Below are 23665 nucleotides of genomic sequence, written 5' to 3' on the forward strand. Positions count from 1 at the left end.
TGGGCCAAGAAATATCTCAAGACTGATTTTTCTAAGGTTTTATGGACTGATGAAATGAGAGTGAGTCTTGATGGGCCAGATGGATGGGCCCGTGGCTGGATTGGTAAAGGGCAGAGAGCTCCAGTCCGACTCAGACGCCAGCAAGGTGGAGGTGGAGTACTGGTTTGGGCTGGTATCATCAAAGATGAGCTTGTGGGGCCTTTTCGGGTTGAGGATGGAGTCAAGCTGAACTCCCAGTCCTACTGCCAGTTTCTGGAAGACACCTTCTTCAAGCAGTGGTACAGGAAGAAGTCTGCATCCTTCAAGAAAAACATGATTTTCATGCAGGACAATGCTCCATCACACACGTCCAAGTACTCCACAGTGTGGCTGGCAAGAAAGGGTATAAAGAATAAAATAACAATTGTGTGTGTGTATGTGCATGTGGGAGCATTGTAGTGGTTCTAAACCTAATTCAAAAGACCTAATCCACTACTTTTTTATCTTTCCACTGCACTTGTACATTTTGTCTTATTCATTTCCTCCCAACCACAAATATATAGAGGAACCACTGGCATATAAATGTGTATTTACATTTCTAGGTGTATAGAGAAATGCTGCACAACCTCACTCAGAGACTTTGCTGATGCCATTGTATTTTAGAACAAGCAGATGTTGAACTAATCCCACATACACACATGTGCCTGCTGTGGGCTCAGCTCTGATATAACCACACATTCTCAGAAATGGCCAGTGTTCTCGGCACGAGTGTGAAAACTTGTGTATGTAAGGATGACGCTGTTGGCAGCATGCTCTCAGCGTATATGCGACTCTTTTGAAACGTTTTGTAACCATGAGATCATTAATTTATATGCAAGTCATAAACTGAGGTTTAAAAAAGCGTCACTTGTCCACCAGAAAGACACCAAAGCCAGTCTAATTCCTTATGTAATATTTCCACGAACTGTGGCGTATGCAATCAGGAGCAACAGTCTGTTGGAGTGCATCTGTGTATCAAGCTGCTTTCTTATGTTGGATGGCAGACCACTCAGCAGGTTGTAAATAAAGCCACAGGGCACATACTGCATGATTTAGGACCGCTATTTGTTTGATCTAAATTACTATTGATAATACTGTCCCAGCATTCCGTTTATATATATATAAATATAAATATATATATATATATATATATATATATATATATATATATATATATATATATATATATATATATATATACAGGAGTGCAGAATTATTAGGCAAATGAGTATTTTGACCACATCATCCTCGTTATGCATGTTGTCTTACTCCAAGCTGTATAGGCTGGAAAGCCTACTACCAATTAAGCATATTAGGTGATGTGCATCTCTGTAATGAGAAGGGTGTGGTCTAATGACATCAACACCCTATATCAGGTGTGCATAATTATTAGGCAACTTCCTTTCCTTTGGCAAATGGGTCAAAAGAAGGACTTGACAGGCTCAGAAAAGTCAAAAATAGTGAGATATATTGCAGAGGGATGCAGCAGTCTTAAAATAGCCAAGCTTCTGAAGCGTGATCATCGAACAATCAAGCGTTTCATTCAAAATAGTCGACAGGGTCGCAAGAAGCGTGTGGAAAACCAAGGCGCAAAATAACTGCCCGTGAACTGAGAAAAGTCAAGCGTGCAGCTGCCAAGATGCCACTTGCCACCAGTTTGGCCATATTTCAGAGCTGCAACATCACTGAGTGCCCAAAAGCACAAGGTGTGCAATACTCAGAGACATGGCCAAGGTAAGAAAGGCAGAAAGTCGACCACCACTGAACAAGACACACAAGCTGAAACGTCAAGACTGGGCCAAGAAATATCTCAAGACTGATTTTTCTAAGGTTTTATGGACTGATGAAATGAGAGTGAGTCTTGATGGGCCAGATGGATGGGCCCGTGGCTGGATTGGTAAAGGGCAGAGAGCTCCAGTCCGACTCAGACGCCAGCAAGGTGGAGGTGGAGTACTGGTTTGGGCTGGTATCATCAAAGATGAGCTTGTGGGGCCTTTTCGGGTTGAGGATGGAGTCAAGCTGAACTCCCAGTCCTACTGCCAGTTTCTGGAAGACACCTTCTTCAAGCAGTGGTACAGGAAGAAGTCTGCATCCTTCAAGAAAAACATGATTTTCATGCAGGACAATGCTCCATCACACACGTCCAAGTACTCCACAGTGTGGCTGGCAAGAAAGGGTATAAAAGAAGAAAATCTAATGATATGGCCTCCTTGTTCACCTGATCTGAACCCCATTGAGAACCTGTGGTCCATCATCAAATGTGCGATTTACAAGGAGGGAAAACAGTACACCTCTGAACAGTGTCTGGGAGGTTGTGGTTGCTGCTGCACGCAATGTTGATGGTGAACAGATCAAAACACTGACAGAATCCATGGATGGCAGGCTTTTGAGTGTCCTTGCAAAGAAAGGTGGCTATATTGGTCACTGATTTGTTTTTGTTTGGTTTTGAATGTCAGAAATGTATATTTGTGAATGTTGAGATGTTATATTGGTTTCACTGGTAAAAATAAATAATTGAAATGGGTATGAATTTGTTTTTGTTGTTGCCTAATAATTATGCACAGTAATAGTCACCTGCACACACAGATATCCCCCTAAAATAGCTAAAACTAAAAACTACTTCCAAAAATATTCAGCTTTGATATTAATGAGTTTTTTGTGTTCATTGAGAACATGGTTGTTGTTCAAATGAAATCCTCAAATAAAATTAATCCTCAAAAATACAACTTGCCTAATAATTCTGCACTCCTGTATATATATATATATATATTTTTTTTTTTTTTTTTTTTTTTTTTAAGAAGAAAAATATTCTAACCGAAATACTGTATGAGGAATTATCTTTTTGTACGGTATTTGCTGAGCACCTGAGGTAAAAGTATACACCGAATTTTACAAAATGTAATGATAACAAAGCTTAAGTCAAGTTCCTGCACAACAGGAATTTTGCATTGTATGTGGTGTTAATTACATACAGTAGTTTGAATGAATTATCTGTGTCCATTTTTCTAAAGGCTATGTACATGTTCTATGCCCTGGCCCTGGTGTGTGATGACTATTTTGTGCCATCCCTGGAAAAGATTTGTGAGGTAAACTATTTAATACATTTTACAAAACTAATAACTAGCTAGTGTTTTTATTCAAGCATAAAACATTGTCATTATTTGTGGATATAAGGATATACAGTCGATAATAGAGTGCAGTGTAAAGAATGGCACATGTTAAATATGTAGGCATTTCCAACCACTTTTGTCCAAAATTACACTTAACACCCTCATACCAATTTTTGACAGACACAATTTGAAATTTCCTATACCTACTTTAATATCAATAGGTTACTTTGCCTACTGGCTAAATTCAACTGACTGAATTATTTTATCTGCACACACAAACACCATCTGTGAATGGAAAACCTACTGTACTGCTCTGTACATATTTGAGAAATACATATACATTTGATACATAGAACATAAGAGAAATTATAGGGGCTGACTTGACACCAAGTCACACAGATTAATTGATGTTATTTTATTTATTTATTTTTACATTTATTCTGCTGTTCTTGGATTACTAACAGAATACTAAGAATATTTCTGCCACATCCACAATCACAATGTGTCTCATTACTTAAATATGTGCCATGCTTAAATTTGAGTGTTATTTGTGTTTCAGCGCCTCCATCTCAGCGAGGATGTGGCTGGAGCAACATTCATGGCAGCTGGCAGCTCAGCGCCTGAACTCTTTACCTCTGTCATAGGTAAAATTACCTGCTGTCATGCTTTTACTTTGTTGAAGCTTCTGCCTTTAATGGCAACATAACTAACTGAATTTTGTGTGTGAGAGACTTTAACTGTGCTGCAAACTCTCCTCTATATGGCTAGGGGTGTTTATCACCAAGGGAGATGTGGGAGTCGGAACAATCGTAGGTTCTGCAGTCTTCAACATCCTGTGCATCATTGGAGTATGTGGGATCTTTGCAGGGCAGGTAAACGTGCCAGTGCACACATATTTATCTTTCGGTCTATTCTTTTGGCAGAGGCTAAAATCAAGGCATAAATACAATCGTACGCTATAGCTGTTAAAGTGATACACATGCAGCTATACTACAGTATGTGTTCAACAACCGACCAGAAAGATGCAGGATAGAAAGTAAAGACAGAGCGGAGATTAACAGGATTGAAGCAAGTAATACAAACACTCAACATGGAGTAGTAAAATTAATGTATCATACAGGATTACAAAATAAACATGATTACGCTGCAAAGTGTAAAACTTAACTTGTACACTTGAACAAAACAGGTCATTAATCACATCAAAAGGAAACAGCACAGAAAGTGAACACACTCGGACGGAACGCACAGTTTACATAGAAAGTTGTCCGAAGGAAATCAAAAGACAGGTATTATGCGAAACATTTCAGACTCCTTTGTTCATTTCGCTTCTCTTTTTTTTTTTACCTGGCTGGATCTGTCCCGGTGGACATTTGCAACAAGAAACTCTGTACCGACAAATTGAATAATCTCATTCACTCCACAGGAGTTTGATCTGTTGCAATGCTGAAGGGATGAATGTGTTATTTTGAGAGGGGCTGCTGAGAGTTGTTATGGTATATACGTATTATTTGGCTGTGTTAGTTACAGACTAAAAATTCATTTGTGTCTTTAAATACAGAGGACAGTAAGGAGCAGCTATAGCCAGGCTACTTTCATAAGTGCAGTCTTGTTAGGTTAGAGTAATAAGAAATAAGTATTTTTCCTGGCCCATTTAATTAACTTTCTGACATTGAAACAGTCATAGTGTAAATAGCGTGCTGCTCTCATTCTCGTGAGTGTGTAGTAGTATATAGGAGTGTAAGGCACTGAGAGGAAAAGTCACATAACACAGCCTACACTGCAGTAACATTAGCCTGCTCGATGATTCATCTGCAAAATGATTGTTTACCACATCTGTGTTTAAACTGTGTTGGAGAGAGTACTATGTAGTTTCTTGGAGTCAGATTATTGTGGCATTATGACTGCCAATATGGATTGTAAAACAATGCCAATATCTGTGTCTGTATCTGTTTAGTGCTCTAAATATTCATATCTGTGTCTTGGTTTGAATCTAAACAGAAAGTGGGTGTGGTCTAAACCAAAGAAACTGGAGGACAACTGACTTTGGGTTTTTTGTTGCTTTTTTTGTTTAGTTTTTTTTGCAAAACTATTATTTTTCTTTCTAACTGCTTGTGATATCTGTCTATTCACCCATATAAAAGAAAAAACATGCTAAAAACATTAATCTTTTGGTGCATCCAGATGTCCTGGTCTAAACTAAATATAAAATATGAATATAAAGCATAAAAATATAAATATAAACCATGAATAGCATGCCTCCTATTTGGATCCGTCTGTGTTTCTTTTCTAACACATTAAGTGTTTCTTCCAAATAATGTATAACTATTCAGTGTCCTACACAGAATATGCAGCATGAGAAGGTTTGTGACAGTTTTAGTTCACCCCCTTTACCCATGGTCATATCTACATGCCTTCTCCTCTTTTCATGAAAACAACAGGATGTTGACTAATTCAAAGTGCTGAGACCTGCTTTCTTGTGTCCTTTTTTCATCCTGGCCACAATTCTTCTCATTCACACCCACACACATAAGAAACTGACCTCACTGAGATTGAACTGCCTAGCAAAGGTGCATGAAGTGCTGAGCAAGTGCACATCGTGTGTGGTGTTAAAAGCCCTCCACTGCAGTGCAACCTCTGGTCACCATGACAACGCTGACAGCGACATGAGATACCTGGGTTGCCATGGTCCACCACTTCCACCACTCAGGCTTCAACTTCGGCTGCTTTATATAGCAAGCATATACACTACTTACATCAGCATTACACAATTTTATAGCTTGCGCCTTCCCTTCACTCACCAGATCTCGACCAGAAGTGTGGCTTTGTATGGTATTTACTGCCTCACTACCGATCTGCAGACTGTCCCTTTGTAGTTTTAGGCAATTTCCCTTAGAATAATCACATAATCTTGGTTAAATGGATCTGGAACTGAATCATGGTGGTTAAAATAAAACGCAACCCAGAAGCACATAAAAATAATCTTTTTCAGTCGTCGGTTGATGTGAGAATTTTTCAGTTGTATGTCACACTGACATCGTAGAGTGAAATTTTTGTTTTACAATTGTGTTTAATAGGAGAAAAAATGAAAAAAATCCCATGTCACACAAGATTAGTGGCCAAGTTTTACTGTCTGTAAAAAAAAAAAAAAAAAAAAAAATTCTCGCCATTTCCTTGGGATGTTCACTGTCATGTTATGAGAAATCTGCATGTTCACACATATCTACAGATGGAGAGTACAGGGAGGTTGACAGAGTAAGAACACATCTTTATCAAGCAGGATAAAAAAAACTTTTAGCGATTTTCCAAAAACAAACCATTTTATTTTCTGACACACTGAGGGCTTTTTTTTTCCAGCAAAAATTGAGCTATTTAAAAAAAAAACTCTTCGAAGGTTATACATTTGAAAGCACCATTTTCACGCTGTAGTGTGGACTGGAAAAATCTTTTTGTAACCAATAACATTTTAATTAATGATAAAATTAAAGCAGAAAATGTAAAAAAAAATGTCAATGTAGATTCAAATTGTTTTCAAATCAAATGTAAAAACACCATATCAGAACCGGCCTGATTAATGTGGATGTAGGCTAAAGGACATGGTCAGGATCTAAGTACCAGTTGGTGCCACTATCAGCACCCAATTGAAAACTGGGAAAGTTCGGAAACTGTTGTAAAATAGGCCAACAAGTTGATTGAAAGCTTCAACTTAAAAGTGAATTAATAATTTCATGGTAAAATAAATCCTATACAAATGCCAGTAAAGTTCACGTGCTAATTATAAAGATTTACAAGTCATTCAGCGTGGATTTCTACTTTATGGGAAGGCAGTAAGGGCTGTGTGTTCAAACGTGATTGCAATGTAATATGTGCTGGGTGACATTTAACTATGCATACACGCACGCACACACACTTGCTCAAGCAAACTGACTTCATATAGACAGATATAAAAAGAATGAATCATGATAGATGAAACGCTACATGGATAAAATGAAATATGACCTATCAGAATGAACATAGATTGAAAAATAAACACGCTGCAGAAAAATTCATACGCAGAACTATGACAAGATCAATCCACTCATAACTCTTTCTCAATTTTTTGCTACAGTGAAAACCCTTTTCCACCTGCTATATAGGCTTATCAGGAAACATTAATTTACTCAATATGTTACTTTGCTCTCAACTGTCTGCAATTTGTTTGGATACTTTGATGCTCACTACATTCTCACTCTCTCTTCCTTCCTGGTCTTTCCCTGGTCTGCAGGCTGTGCGTCTCTCCTGCTGGACACTAATGAGGGACTCCATGTACTACACTATCTCAGTGACCACTCTGATCGTGGTGAGTAAAGGCTCTAAGGAGTTTCTTATGCTCCTCTGAAGCTCATGACTCTTCTCACACAGAAAGAGAAGAGATTCAAGTAGCTTTCCCTGGGGACCCATACACTCCTCGACATGTCTCTTTTCTACACACCCAGCATGATATCCGGAGTCGAGCGATGCGAACACTTCTGCGAATCGCGTTATATACACATTGCATTGCTTTTTTAAAGTAGTTGCTCTGAGTACATTTGACTTATTATACACTTGGACTGTGTTGAATAAACAATAATTATGTAAATATGAGTTCAATACAAATTCCATTACATTTTGTAAAGCTACATAAGTGGCCTGCTGTGTTCTTTGAATGAATAGGCCAAATAAAGGGTGTGTTTTCTGTTTTATGTAAACCGAATTGCCAATAAATCCGCCAGGCTGATATTGTGCAGGTCCTGTTTGTGCCACCAAAACTGCTCTGACTCCACCAGATCTCCGAATGAGTTCTACAGTACATTCTTCCATTGCTCCATTGTGCTCCTTTCAGTGGTGGACAGGGGTCAGCACGGGCACTCTGACTGGTCTGACACCTTTCTACCAGAGTCAGCATTAACTTTTTCTGGAAAAATAAGTTGATTTGAAGACATAGGCCAGCCTTTGTTACCCAAGCACATCAATGACCCTGTTTGGCTTTTTCACAGGCTTTTGGTCTTTCCTTGGCACTTTTCCTTATCTTTCCCAATTCCCTGATGCAAACATATCAACGTACTGCCTGATATATACTCTGCTTTGACAGGTCACATTCTACAGAGATATTTAATGTAACAGTGTTATTCACTTTACCTGTTAGTGGTTTTGTGTGTGTGTGTGTGTGTGTGTGTGTGTGTGTGTGTGTGTGTGTGTGTGTGTGAAGTAAAGAAGTAAATAAAAAGTGCAATATGTAAAAACTCATTTGACTTTTATAGTAACTTCAATAATATGTTCAGGTCATTTTTGAGAAAGCTGTATATTACTGCCCCCTGGTGACAAGTTAGAGTCAATACAGGTAAATTTTTTTTGTCTGTTTAACGTAAACATGTTTTTCTTTTTCCAGTTTATCTATGACGAGAAGGTTACATGGTAAGTCAGCTACATAAATTCACAGTGAATTCATCATTGTGTATATTACAATTCAACAGATTAAACTTAGCTTTACAGTGTGATATATTTATTACCATTTCAGTTATATTTTGGAGCGATAGTTTAATTGATTTGTGCTATAAAGACTTATACATTATATTTGAATCAAAAATTGTGTGTTGCTTTTTAAAGGTGGGAATCACTTGTCCTGATTTTGATGTACCTGGTGTACATTATATTAATGAAGTAAGTTTACTGGTCTTTTTCAAAGTCGAATTAAATGTGTAATAAGTATTTTTGCTAAAACGTATGATTTTTGATTACCGCTATGTCACTCAGGTGTAACTCCTACGTGGTGCATTTTTTTGAGCGGAGAAAGAAGAAAGCTACAAACTTGGGAAATGGTACAGCGAGCAGCACAGACCTTGATGACGGATGTGATGCTACGGCTGTGCTACTTAAAAAAGGTAACAACTATAAATTACAATAAATAAATAATGTATTATTAAATATTATTATAAAAACAAATCCTGTCATGTTTGAGTAAAGATTAGGAGAGTGGATGTTTCCACTGTGTTCATCTTTTCTTCTCTGTGCAGCGAATTTCCACAGGAAGCCGTCAGTACTGATGGTGGATGAGTTGCTGTCTGCGTACCCACACCAGCTCACCTTCTCTGAAGCTGGCATGAGGATCATGATCACTAGCCACTTTTCTCCACGCACCCGACTTACCATGGCCTCCCGCATGCTCATCATGGAGGTCAGGAGCACCCTTCTGGAACTCACAAACTCGCACACGCATTTTCACAAACATTAATCAATTTCTTCAACAAGGCAACTAATTTTTTTAATGTTTTTTTGATACCTTATTACATACACCTTGCTATTTTGTTTACTTAAGTAAGTTAAGGAATACATCTTATGCTTTATACAGTATGTACATAGGAATATATGTGTACTATTCAGTTATGAAATGTATATTATTTATTTGGATTTATTTGGATTTTGCATCTACATTTAGGTAAAAAAAAAAAAATACTGTATATCTGCAACCATATGCTATTTACACTCGTGTTAAAACTAGTACTAACTTTATTTTTTTTATTAAATCAGTATCTGAAGTTGAATTGGTTTCAATTAGGGGGGCCTGTACTGTGCAAACATTTTTGTAAAGCTTAATCTTTTAAAAATTACTGAAAGATTTTCCACAGAGCAGGATATCCAAAAATATTTATAAACCGTACTCTGTAAAGTGAATTGTCATTGATGCAAAATAAATAAATAAACAAAGATTGCAACAGTTGCAAAAACAGACACCTGCTGGTAAACCTAGACATCGAGAAAGACTGTGAATCACTCAAGTCTCTAAGCCTGTTGTAAAAAATAAAAGGTTGTGTAGCTCAGCAGATAGATCGGTGTGTGTTTTGCGTATGTTTACAGAGGCAGCGTCTTATCAATGGTCATTTCAGCAATGGTGATTCAGAGGTGACCGTCAAATTTCCTGTACGGCGTGGCATGGAGAACGGCATAGTGGGTGTAGAGCGAGGCTTAAATACATGGAGGAATGGGCATCGTGATGACGACACACGAGGGGCAGATCCTGGCACTGATACAGAGAATGAGAACGAGGATAATGAGAACAATGAGAATGATGAAGAAGAGGAGGAGGAAGACGAGAATGAAGGACCCTTGGTTCCTTTCCATTGCCCAGGTAGCTTGTAATAGCCTGATTAAACACAAAAACATAAGTAGACATAAGACATAAGTCTTCTATTCATGATCTTCTTTCATTATTTGTCTCTTTCTTTCTCTCTCTCTCTCTCTTTCTCTCTCTCTGTGTGTGTGTGTGTGTCTGTGTGTCTGTGTGTGTGAAGGAGGCACGTGCAATAAGGTGAAGTGGCTGTTGGCATGGCCGCTGAGTCTGCTGCTTTTCCTCACGGTACCCAACTGTGCCTCGCCTCGCTGGGAACGCTGGTTCATGGTCACCTTCATCACCTCTACAATGTGGATCGCCGGCTTCTCTTACGTCATGGTTTGGATGGTAAGAACACCTTCTTCCTACTTCATTTCTCTTTCATGATTTAGATTTTTTAAACACTTGATGTTATTCTTACTGTTCAGGTCACAATCATCGGTTTCACGTTGGGCATTCCAGATGTTATCATGGGAATTACATTTTTGGCCGCAGGCACCAGCGTCCCTGACTGCATGGCGAGCCTTATAGTAGCTCGGCAAGGTGGGCTCAAGAGAAACTAGAAATAATCCAACAAATTGTAAAAACTGGTCATATGGACCATCTTAATTTCATTCTTAAGTAATTCTAGTCTATCAATAATAATTGTTAAGATTTTCTTGACTTCCTAATATTTTTCGCTTATGTACTTTAGATGTTAACACACAAAAAAAATTGTTATTTTTTTATTTTATATATAAATCTTGGATGCCACTAACGATTACAGATTAATTGTAAAGTGTATTAAGGAAGTTGTTTTGGGTGGATATTTCTTTCAAGGACAGATTAAACTATGTATTTTTAACTGCTGGTTATTTAGATGTTTTCATTTTTGTTTTCCTTATATTGTTTGCCAGGCCTAGGCGACATGGCGGTGTCTAACTCCATTGGCAGTAATGTTTTTGACATACTGGTTGGTCTGGGGCTGCCCTGGACTCTTCAGACTCTCGCTGTCGAGTACGGCTCAACAGTGAGTAACCAACAAATATGATTGTTATGACATAACCAACAGAATGTGCTGTTTATAATGTATGAAATCCTGTATATGATGAATTTTCTCACATTATAGCCACTATATAATGAACAAAGGTAAGTACACCCCTAACCTTTCAGCAATCATTGTAGAACATATTTTCTCACAATAGTATAGAAATGAAACTTGGATATATTTTTGAGTAGCCAATGTGCAGCTTGTATAGTATGGACTATGATGTTTGCGGATGATATTGTGATTTGTGGTAAGAGTAGTGAGCAGGTGGAGAAGAGCCTGGAGAGGTGGAGGTACACGCTGGAGAGAAGAAGAATGAAAGTCAATAGGAGTAAGACGGAGTACATGTGTGTGAATGAGAGGGAGGGCAGTGAAGTGGTGCAATTGGGGTATCTGTAAGAGTGAAAGGGAAAGTTTATAGGACTGTGGTGAGACCTGTGATGTTGTATGGTTTAGAGACAGTGGCATTGCATAAAAGACAGGAGGTGGAGCTGGGGGTAGCAGAGCTGAAGATGTTGAGTTTTTCGTTGGGAGTGACGACGATGGACTGCACATGCAGGAGGTTTTGGAGACAAGATGAGGGAGGCAAGATTGAGGTGGTTTGGACATGTGCAGGGGAGGGACATGGGGTATATCGGTAGGAGAATGCTGAGGATGGAGGAAAAGATCAAGACCAAGGAGGAGGCTTATGGATGTGGTGAGGGAAGACATGCAGGTAGTTGGTTTTAAAGAGGCAGATGTAGAGGACAGGAGGGTATTGAAACAGATGATCTGCTGTGGCAACCCCTAATGGGAGGAGCCAAAAGTAGACGAAAAAGAATGGGCAGTTTGTATAGCAGTACAGATTTCACCTTCAGCTTCCTCTGCAATGCAGTTGTCATATTGGTGGTGTATTTGGAATAGTTATTATATTGGAAAATTGCCATTCGGACCAGTTTCTGAAAGGAGAGCATCATGTTCTGCTTCTGAGACATAGCACGAGGACTAAACTTCTTTGATGGACCCTTGTGAGGCCTGTTCTGAGTGGAACCCGTCTTGGAAAACCTCTGTATGACCCTGACCACTGTGCTGTAACTCAATTTCATGGTGTTATTGATCTTCTAATAGCCAAGGCCTAAACATCCAGTGGTCAGTATGAGAGAATTGTACTTAAAGCACAAAATTTTAACTGCATTAATACAAGATACACAAATTTGTCTGGTCCTGTCAAGTAGACACAAAATGAACATAATAAATAGGTCATGCAGCTTTGCATGGTTACACGGCGTACAGCCAAAAATGGCTGTATGTTGAGTCATATATGTTTTATTTTCAGAGGACAGTAAATCTGTACTGTTATAAAAGCTGCACATTGACTACTCTAAACTATATCCAAGTTTCATTTCTTGAGAAGAGGGTTGCTGAAATGTGCATATATATATATATATATATATATATATATTATTTCTTAATGTAGGAAGATGAGGAATGAGTGATCAAAATGAAAGAGTTAGAAGAAGGATGAAACTCCTTGTATCCAAGAGAAACATTGTGTACACCTGTTAGATGACTTTGAAAGTTCTTGTCTACTCCTTGCACATGTTCAGAATGTTCCACCGCTCCTCTTACACAAATACAGAGAGCTTATTTTGGAAGCGATGTGCAGCCGATCTGTTTTGCTGGTCTGTCGTTTTTTGTTAAAGCCTAGTCCACTTGGAAGATACATGGCATTCTGCTGATTTAACCAACACCTTAAATTTTCTTTCTCCACATTTAGAAATAAATACATCCACTTGTTTTGAGCAGTAGATTTTCAACAGATGTGTGCGTTCAGGTTTTAAAGCCTGTGTGATAGGAAGTAATCTCTCAGTGTTGTCATGAATTGTGTACCCTATAAGCCACTGCACATCATGGGACTATGTTACATGTCACAAAAACCTTTTGTTTTTGTTTTGTGTTGTGTGTTCGTTTAAATGTGTGCATGGTAATCATTTTTTTAGACTTGCATCAGCTTCCTCTTCAATAGGTGTCACAGCCAGAAACCAGGGACAGATATAACGTTTATCAAATTCTCACCCAGTGCTTAGACTAGGCTGAGCACTGGACTCAAATAACTTCACCCACTGAAAGAGTGTGAGTTTAATACAGTATTTAGGCCAGTTATGTATAGAGAACTATATATAGTAAGGTCACCCTGTAAAGATTTTCCTAGGTCAACACATACTGTATTTCAGATTTTTGTTCTTGCACAATGTGGTCTGTAGTTTGAGCACTACAGGGATAGTGGTTGTACAGTAAAAATCCTAATCCGTTTGGGTTGTGGCACTAAGATGTGCATGTTGTGTTTTGTTGCTCTGTACCAGTTAAAAAACACTAATAGTAACTAATATTTAAATCTCGTGGTTTTATTTAGATTCATCTCAACAGCAAAGGTCTCATTTTCTCCGTTGGACTGCTCTTAGCATCTGTGTTTCTCACGGTAAGACATAAGAATTGATGGATGGGTAGATGGATAGATGGATCGATTTATTTATTGCTTGTGGCAACTTGTAAAGTGATATTGTTTCTGAGTATTTTTGTATTTGTCTTCATATAGGTCAATTGATAAAGCTGTTAAAAGAATTCAGAGCTGATGATTCTGTTTTTCAGGTTCTGGGTGTTCATCTGAATAAGTGGACCCTGGACAGACGTCTTGGCTTTGTGTGTCTCCTGATGTATGCTGTTTTCCTGTGTTTCTCCATCCTTATTGAATTCAATGTCTTCATTTTTGTCAATCTGCCCACTTGCCATTGACACCACTTTTCTTGATCACTACCCTCTCTTGGTCGGTTTCCATGAGGACTTGTCATTCCTTGTCTAAGGAAAGTCTGACCTGTCCTTTATGAACACTTTCTTCTCGATCCAGTAAATCCTCCCTTTTTTCCACTTGTGATGGAGCATTCGGTTAATGGCTTTGGACAGTGGAAAGAGGAAAGGAGAGGAGCACATATGCATGGTGGATCTGTTCAATGATGCAAACTTCTCTGACAGGACCGGGAGATGGACAAAGATGACTACTGCCTGGTTTGATGTGAAAACAAAAAGGTTTGAATTTTTTATATGAATATTAATAACTGAATTGTTATTGAAATAATTTAGGATTTCGTGTGTGTGTGTGTGTGTGTGTGTGTGTGTGTGTGTGTGTTTTGACTCATTTTTGATTTATTAGCTGCTAAACTGGCTAAAACAAGTCTGACTGAAGACAATGATGTACTGAGCACTTATGGATACACAGAATTTATGATTTTGAAAGATTTCTTAAGAGATTACTTTAGGAGTAGCTGAAAGGTACTGGTGACCTGTTACATATTCTTATGGACAATACTAATGTGGTTAATCATGTGACTGGAGATTATCATGGGCATTAAACCCAGACTGTGTAGGTTAAACCTCCCTTACCAGCTCTGTCTGGATGCCAGGGATTATCGAGAATGGAGGATTTTTAATATGATAATAAATAAGAGTATGTTTAATAATTGACCAGATGACGAGTAGGAAAGCTTGAAAGGTTGCTGTACATGAACAGATAATGGTATTTATAGTTAACTAGCTCTGGATATATTTTCCCTTTATGGTTATGGTGAACATGTAAGTATCATTGCTACATGGTAGAATAAACTTTCAGTCAGGGCTGTACTGTAGTCGTCTTGCCAAAACTAAACTATTTATGGTAACATTGAAAAAGATAATATGTTGATGCTGATATAAGAAATGTGTTCAAAAATGTTTTTTATTCATTATTTGTTTTACCAGTTACTCTGTATATATGGAAGCAGAGATTTGTCTATTTATTAATTTATTGAAAACTATTTATGCACATTAATTTTGTATTGTAGTCCTAAAACAATCCACAGCTGTCCCAAAGAAAAGACCAGCCACGCTTTGTCACTTTATCTTTGAAATGTATTTTTTTTTTTTTTTTTATGAAAGCTTTTTAGCATGCCAGAGTGGAATGACCAGTGTGAGAGGTCAGCAGACAGTGTTTTACTTAGTGGTTCACTCTGTTCAGTAAAAAAGATGTCCACCATGAGGACCATGCAAACTCAAGTAGCTGATTAGCAGGTATACATCCTGGTAAAATGACGCTATTGTCTTAGATCATAGAATTTCAGCAAACACATATTTTATGCAGATAATATGAATCCAAACATCATCTCTATATAAAGGAAGGCTCATATGTTCAGACTGTTTTTACACAACCTAATTGGATCATCTGGGTGGGAGAGTGTCTTCACTTGAAGATGAAAAACGTCGTTATCATGAATCTGCCTGAGAACTGTGAATAGTGGTACAGCATCTTTAAAGCTATGAGCTGTATCTCATCCGAGGGCTTAAAAGACTTTCAGTAGCTCTCCAAATCCAGCTACAATAACACAACCCAAGTCCCTCTGTCACAAGGCACATTATCTGAATATATATATATATATATATATATATATATATATATATATATATATATATATATATATATGGTCTTTACATGGTCTTGCTGTTTATGTCTGAACAGGAGAATTTAGCTAAAATAAGCCTAACTGTAAAATCAGCAAAGTATTTTTAACACAAAGAAACTGTTTGTACTTTATAATGCAAAATTGTTTCAAGAGGTTATCCGCTATCAAATTGAGGATGTGCATCAACTTATATAATATGTACATAGTGTAGCTCATAAAGCTCATTTTTTCCAATTGTACACTGTTAACTTTTAAGAGTGCTTCTTTCTAGTTACAATTTCTGCCATATCCTTTTCCTTTTGCTACTTTGGTAGAAAAATCTGAAAAGATCATTATTAGATTTGCCATATTGATAAATGTGTTGGTGTATTACTTTGTAGGAGTGTCATTCTCTCTTCCCAAAAAAACAACAACAACAACAACACAGCAAAGGCGGTAGCAATAGGTCCGATCAATGTGTGTCATTTGTTCTTAATGAATAATTTGCTTACTCCAGATAGAATGTATGGTATGGAACTGTTTTTTGTTTGTTTGTTTGCTTGTTTGGGTTTTTTTGTTTTTGGACTATAAGGGTTGTTCAGTATTAGTTAGTTATTTCTTTTGTGGTTCTGTTGTAAAAGGTTTATTTGACACTTGAAGGCAAACAGGGTTCAAGTTAAAGATCCGGTTTTATTTATAATGCAATAATAATACATGTGTGCATACAGTGTTTTTTCTTATTTGTCCTGAAAATAATACACTTTACAACCTTCTAGCTTAGTTACATAATTCAGTCAGTCAAGGATAAGATTGCAGACTGATTTTTTTGTTGTTTTTGTTATTCTTTTGCTTTATTTTGCTTTATTTAACATGTACACAACAGCATCGACTTCGGCATTTAAAATGAACATGCTCCTTAATCATTTAATTTCTGTCATTACAACCTTTAAAATGCTACTTCCACATTTTACTTACGTTCTCTAAGACTTATTCTGTCAGAGACAGGCTACTACACTGATACAGTTCTTGTGAGCTGCGCTAAAAGGCCAGTGCCAGTTAAAAATCATCGTTTTTAGTATTGTACTTTGCTGCTGTTCCTTTATATACACAACAATCACACTGATTAAAAGCGAGGACAAGCACAACTTATTACAGCGTTCTTATAACATTTCCACTGCATATATTCTAACCAGAGGTGAGAGAGGTGTTTTTTTTGTTTGTTTGTTTCATTTCTTTAAATAAGATCAGTGTTTCTGAACACACAAATGTGATACTTACATGGTGGCGCATTGCTGATGTACATATATACATATATGAAAATGTATTTATATTTTTTGTTGTTACCTGTATATCTGTTAACTATATTTTCATAGATACTGTATGATGTTTGGGTCCTCATTTGTGTTTTGCCCTTCGGTTCGCTAGGTCGCATGAAGATATTTTAATATAAGAAAACTGTTGATTATTATTATTATTATTATTATTATTATTATTATTATTATTATTATATAATGGTGGGCACTGATGCAAAGCAGCAGTGGAATTAGACCTCTTAGATCATTGCATGTTTTTCAGGTGAATACTGCTGGATCTTTCGATTCGTTAATGACAGTGTCAGTCCCAGGTTAAGTCAGGATCAAAGGTTTATACAATATGAGACAAAATGAAAAAGAATTGTTTGCTTTATGTACTAAAGTATTTTGTTCAGGTGATTCAAGTGTATATCAGAGTACATTTTTGCTACTCCAACTTAAATAAAAATGATCTTTGTTAAGGCCAAAAGATTTTTTGCTCTACTGATTATTAATCTTCATGTTGTAACCACCTACAGTAAAATATTTCAAATACAAGCACGCATGAAATGACTGGGATCTTTTTTTTCTTCTGTGAATCTGCAAAAGGAATGCTATCTTTGGGTTTAGACTGAATGGGCTCAATTAGTTACTCTGACTCAGCTGATGGGTGAGGAGGTTCAAGGAAAGGAGGGAAACTGCAATATGGCAGTGAAGGTTCTGTTCCAGCCCCAAACTGCAAAAGCTACAGTTCTTTACTGTTACCATTTTAGCTCTAGAAATATTTAAGATTGTTAATAATGTAGGTTTTTTTTCCTGAAATAATTGCTTATTTTGTCTGAAATATTTGTAAGGTTTTGTTGATTGTTTTGTATTTAACAATAAAACACAGCAAATTAATGCTTTTACTGCTATTAGATAAAGGGATGTTTTATAGGTATAAATGATATTAGCAGTCAAAGAAGATCCTAAAGCCACCATGTGGCCCCTAAAGAATGTAGGATTTAAAAATATAAGTATATAATATAATACATATAAATAAAGTGTTGAATAGGCTGGACACTTTGAACAAAATTCATTCATCAGCAAAGGTGCTGAACAGCCGATTTGTGCTTTTGAAGTTTTTTGTACATATATGTATATTTACATACACAAACATTTATTAATATATTTTTAAATTATGGTTTGACACACTTTGACATACAAAAGTGCATTGCGTAAATGCAAAGTAGCACAATATGCTCAATTTTAATAGTGAGAGTAATAGTATATTAGTGTAATAGTAATTGTGTACCTGGAAAAATAAAATAAAAAATAAATTGCACGATGAAAAATAACACTATTATATGCACTCTGCACTGCCAGGTAATGTCCCTGGACTGTAGGCTTAGACAGAAGAAAGTAATTGATTAAAGGTGCCTTTAAAAGGTGCATCAGGGGTGCACGTTGCCCTTGAACTACACATATGCAGGATCTGTATGGGGCTGAACAGACTGCAATGTGTAACAGCACAGTTCCGGGTTCTCCAGCCTTAAATGTACACAGGGAACCTGCAAAAAAAATTAAAATAAATAGACTGTACGGGAACAATTCTTACAGCCCTCAATTAAACCTGAATTTTGGAAACATTTTGCCCTAACATTGCCTTGTAGTCTCGGTTGTGTCCTGTATTCGCTCCGGTGCTTTCTGGGAATTGTATTTTCTGCAGGTTCTGGAAACGTTGCAGTGACGTTGCGATAACGTGACGTAACGTTAGCGAGCTGGAGGCAGTTTGACAATCACTTCCGCCTGTTTTTCTTCGCAAGTCTTTGTGTTAAAGGTTGTAGCCAAAAGGAAAAAAAGGGGTTTATGTGCTATAAAGTGTTTTGTTCTCTGGTGAATAAGAAGCTCGTGTAAATAAAGCTGATGGAGGGCAGTAATGGGAGCAGCTCGAAGTGGGCGATGGAGCGGCGGATGGAGGGGCTGGTGAACAAACACATGGCAGACATGGCACTGGAGACACTTCAGCAGCGACTCTCGGCCGTGTCCCAAGAAATGAACCATTTGTCTGCTGAAATATCCAGACGGGAAGACTCTAAGAGGGTTCAGGATTTCCCGCGGCGGACTGAGCCGCACTTCCTTGTCGGCTCCTTCCCGGAGTCTTCTAACGAAGAGCCAGTAGACGAGAAAAAGTTGATGGCAAACACATCCTCATCCTCAGCAGGTAGGCGGGTAGAGGAGTGCACTGAGGTTCATCCTGCAGCTCACCGCACACCTTTTCACTTAACAACGAACAGACCCCTGCTTTTCTATAAACGACAATCATTTACTGCCATAATAATGACCTTTAAAGACTAGAGATTAGTTCAGGATAAGATGTTTTACAAGAAATAAACCTATGAACGTTTCTGCCCTCAACAACATTGTCCCATCATTACTCTCCAATAACAGTATGTCTTGAAATGTGTGTTATGTGTTTATTCCCCTTATACCACACACTGACACACACTTCTTCTACTTCTTCTTTCGGCTGCTCCCGGATCATCACAGTGGATCATCCGTCTCCATACCCCCCTGTCCTCTACATCTGCCTCTTTCAAACCATCTACCTGCATGTCTTCCCTCACCACATCCATAAACCTCCTCCTTGGCCTTCCTCTTTTCCATCTTCCTGGTAGCTCCATCCTCAGCATTCTCCTAGCAATATACCCCATGTCCCTCCTCTGCACATGTCCAAATGATCACAGTCTGGCCTCTCAACACAAATCACTCCTGTCACTCTTCTCCACCCTGCCTGCACTCTTTTCTTCACTTCTCTAACACACTCTCCATTACTTAGCATGTTGACCCCAGGTATCTGAACTCATCCACCTTCTCCACCTCTTCTCCCTGCAACCGCACCACTCCACTGCCCTCCCTCTCATTTACACACATGTACTCTGTCTTACTCCCACTGACTTTCATTCCCCTTCTCTCCAGCGCATATCTGCTCACTACTCTCACCACAAATCACAATATCATCCGCAAACATCATAGTCCACGGAGACTCCTGTCTGACCTCATCCTTCAACCTGTCCATTTCCACTGCAAACAGGAAAGGGCTCAGTTCCGATCCTTGATGCAATTCCACCTTCAAATTGAACCCATCTGTTTTGTCTACTGCACACTTCACTACTGTCACACTGTCCTCATACATGTCCTGCACCACCCTCGCATACTTCTCTGACACACCTGACTTCCTCATACAATACCAAATAACAAATAATACCAATAACACTCCTGGTTTAAAAAAATTGTCCAAACTTAAAAATGGCAAGTACTTTTAATGGTCCTGACAATAAATAATTGATCAGGACGTGAACAAGAATGAAACAAGCAGATAGTCAGTTTGTATGGGATAGATTTCCAGTTTTTCTTTAGATTTCTTTACATGCGTATGCCTTGTTACATTTCGAAAGATGTCAGTGAATTAAGTAGTTGATGTGTAGTTAGAAAATGTCGTGAACCCCGACAAATGTAAACATTTTAATCATGGGTTTACCTTTGCGAACAAAAAGACAATAAAAGTGAATCTCCCTTTTTCTAGCGTTTTCAAGGAACAGTTCAGTGCAGTAAAAGTAAACATGCAAAATGATTGAAATTCCCCCTTTTTTTACATTTTTACATTTAATACTATGGAACGTAACATTGCAGAATAGTTCCTGTTATGACTTGCATTGTATCAGCTATAGTCATTTTCTCCCCTAAGACCAGCAGCAATGCTTTATTCCATACTGGAGTTCTGAAAATGTACTAACTGTTACAAAGCAGTAACTTAAGAATCCTTTCATGAATATTTATATCTCCTTAGAAAACATGTCACCACATCAACAATATTTTTTTTTCTTTGTAAAATGACAATATATTTTGTTCAGTTATAGGCTTAGATTACGTGGAGCGTTTGCGTGGGGGAGTTACTATAAATGAGTTGTTTCTGTGGAGCTACTCGTTTACTTCTATTTGAATGAGTGTATGAATATAAACATTATTTGAATGACAGCTGACTTCAGAGCGGGGCTGTTATAGAAAATTTATCAACACGTTCTGACCTATCACTTACAGAACGTGTTGATACATTTTCTATATTCATACCCTAACCCTATCTATTTTGAAATGTGTGAATGGGTGAAACATGCTGTCATATCTGATAAATTGTGAAATTTCCTTAACACTTGAATGCGGGAAGTAAAATATACAGTATATGGACAAAAGTATTGGGACATTTGACTTTTCCAACCATATGTGATTCTCTCTGATAATGTTACCACCATGTTAAAGGCACTAAACTAGGAGACACAAACATGTTCCATCATGACGGTTCCCCTGGTCACAAAGCCATCTACATGAAGATAAATTGATTTACTTGAGTTGGAGAGGAAGATCTTGAGTGTCCTGCTATAGAGCTCTGACCTCAACCCACAGAACACCTTTGGGATGAATTGGAACACTGAGTGCACCCCAGGCCTCCTGACTCTACATCAGTAACTGACTTTACTAACATCCTTTTGGCTGAATGAGCACTCCAAAATCTAGAGGAACATCTTCCCAAAAGCGTGGAAAAGCATATATGAATCTTGTGGCCAGGTGTCCACAAACTGTTGTCCGTATCATTTAAAAGTAAATGTTTACATCTACATTTAAAACTGATTTGTGCATCACACTTTATTTTCACAGGATCAGCTTGATAATTCCACAGAAATGCTTATTTTTGCACAATCGATGAAGCTCTCTGGAAGAAATTAAAAAATTCAGCCGGTCAAGCGCTGATCGTAATCATGTCCTTTTACGTTTTAAAACACTAGAAACTGCGTCTCAAAGAAAAATCATCTCACTCCTGCTGGAGATAAAAGAAGAACAACAGAGGCAGTGGGCTGTACTGAAAGACCTTCAAGTAATGATTCAAGGACACATGTGTGAGGAGGATGTTGAAACTCTGGAAATAGATCTCCCGCTACAGACAATGGAACAGCTTGATGAAACAGAGAGATATTTGGAGAACGATGGAGCACAGAAAAGAATGGTAAAAACCCAATAAAAATATCATCTGAGATTTGGTTCATTTATGTTGCCTGGCATTTTTAAACCTTGTAGTACTTTTCGAATTTACGTTATAAATCATAAACATGTACCTGTCTCTCATACCTTTCATGCTACTATAAAAAAAAAAAACGATATATATTTGTTGTATAATTTATGTATCACAAATTATTTGCTCACATTTGTATGCGTTCTGTGTAACTCCAGGTGTCTCACCTCTCCCGGATGGGTGGTGCAACAGTGGATGATGCAGTTAGACGTTTGATGCAGGCAGTTTTGTCTTTTAGCGTTGGTTCCGAGCTGAACTGGGTTGGTCGAGGACAAAAAAGAAGCTTTAGAAATACCAGACTACAGGGAGTTTTGTTTCGTAAGTAGTCATGGGAAATGTTGTTTATGTACGAGAAGATGGTATCATTTCATAAATTTGAAGGCTAAATAAAACGTGCATGGGTTTGTGATGTTTAAGTGTGGTTAGGTCCTATGTTACTAGTACTAGTATGTGTTACTAAGGTTTTTCACACTGTGTACAGGAGCGTTAAAGAAGACCCCTGTAGGAAAGGAGGCCACACACCACCAGTTTGCAGACGTAGTAAAGAAGTGGCTACGATTTGCTCCATTCAGACAAGGAGGCAGTGGGCGGAGACAGCATTACAAACCTCCTGTAGAATTCATGTGTCCTAATTATAATACTGATACAGAAGGGTGACAATAGTGTCTTATCTTGTTTTCAAACACATTTCAAAAAGTAATATTTCAATAAAAAAAACACATTTTGTTTTACTGTGAATTAGGATTTTTTTTGTCCGTTTGTTTGTTTGTTTGTGAGCCTTCTAAAGGAAGATCTTCTATTTGCTGCTCCCAATAGGGGTCGCAACAGTGAATCATCCGTCTCCATACTACCCTGTCCTTTACATCTGCCTCTTTCAAAACCAACGACCTGCATGTCTTCATTCTTCTACCTATGTACCCCGGGTCCCTCAATCGCACCTCCCTCACCTTGTCTCCAAAATGTCCTACATGTGCTTTCACTCTAATAAACTCATTTCTAATCCTGTCCATCGTCGTCACTCCCAATGAAAATCTCAGCATCTTCAGCTCTGCTACCTCCAGCTCCACCTCCTGTCTTTTAATCAATCCCACTGTCTCTAATCCATACAACATCACAGGTCTCACCACAGTCCTATAAACTTTCCCTTTCACTCCTGCAGATACTCTTCCATCACAAATCACTCCTGCTATCACTTTTCTGCACCCACTCCACCCTGCCTGCACTCTTTTCTTCACTTCTCTAACACACTCTCCATTACTTTGCTCTGTTGACCCCAGGTACCTGAACTCCTCCACCTTCTCCACCTCACTGCAACCGCACCACTCCACTGCCCTCCCTCTCATTCACACACATATACTTTCCCTTACTCCTACTGACTTTCATTCCCCTTCTCTCCAGCGCATACCTCCACCTCTCCAGGCTCTTCTCAACCTGCTCCCTACTCTCACCACAAATCACAATATCGAGACTTCTAAAGAAAGATACAACAGGAAAATGGATCTCACTGGATTCTGTAAAGTGTAGACAATTTTGTTTATGTCCT

At 38.1% G+C, this 23665-nt stretch overlaps 2 protein-coding genes across 2 annotated transcripts in view; both read left to right on the plus strand.

Annotated features, from left to right (window-relative positions):
- Nucleotides 1–17592, plus strand: part of slc24a3 (solute carrier family 24 member 3) — an 80355-nt gene extending 62763 nt beyond the window's left edge. The window contains exons 4-17 of the mRNA XM_046834938.1: nucleotides 3030–3104; nucleotides 3688–3772; nucleotides 3897–4000; nucleotides 7390–7464; nucleotides 8533–8558; nucleotides 8751–8804; nucleotides 8898–9025; nucleotides 9158–9318; nucleotides 9999–10269; nucleotides 10433–10599; nucleotides 10680–10794; nucleotides 11148–11260; nucleotides 13671–13736; nucleotides 13907–17592. Coding sequence (XP_046690894.1) covers nucleotides 3030–3104; nucleotides 3688–3772; nucleotides 3897–4000; nucleotides 7390–7464; nucleotides 8533–8558; nucleotides 8751–8804; nucleotides 8898–9025; nucleotides 9158–9318; nucleotides 9999–10269; nucleotides 10433–10599; nucleotides 10680–10794; nucleotides 11148–11260; nucleotides 13671–13736; nucleotides 13907–14050 — 1584 coding nt within the window. The 3' untranslated portion in view covers nucleotides 14051–17592. The remainder of the gene's footprint in view (nucleotides 1–3029; nucleotides 3105–3687; nucleotides 3773–3896; nucleotides 4001–7389; nucleotides 7465–8532; nucleotides 8559–8750; nucleotides 8805–8897; nucleotides 9026–9157; nucleotides 9319–9998; nucleotides 10270–10432; nucleotides 10600–10679; nucleotides 10795–11147; nucleotides 11261–13670; nucleotides 13737–13906) is intronic.
- Nucleotides 17593–18786: 1194 nt separating this feature from the next.
- si:dkey-187a12.4 lies at nucleotides 18787–22860 on the plus strand. Its single transcript, XM_046863838.1, has 4 exons — nucleotides 18787–19221; nucleotides 21839–22056; nucleotides 22281–22440; nucleotides 22604–22860. Exons 1-4 carry the CDS (start codon nucleotides 18924–18926, stop codon nucleotides 22777–22779), a joined length of 852 nt encoding a protein of 283 aa, XP_046719794.1. The 5' UTR covers nucleotides 18787–18923; the 3' UTR covers nucleotides 22780–22860.
- The last annotated feature ends 805 nt before the right edge of the window (nucleotides 22861–23665 follow it).

This window comes from Silurus meridionalis, chromosome 2 (assembly GCF_014805685.1).
Source record: "Silurus meridionalis isolate SWU-2019-XX chromosome 2, ASM1480568v1, whole genome shotgun sequence".
NCBI classification, from domain to species: domain Eukaryota; kingdom Metazoa; phylum Chordata; class Actinopteri; order Siluriformes; family Siluridae; genus Silurus; species Silurus meridionalis.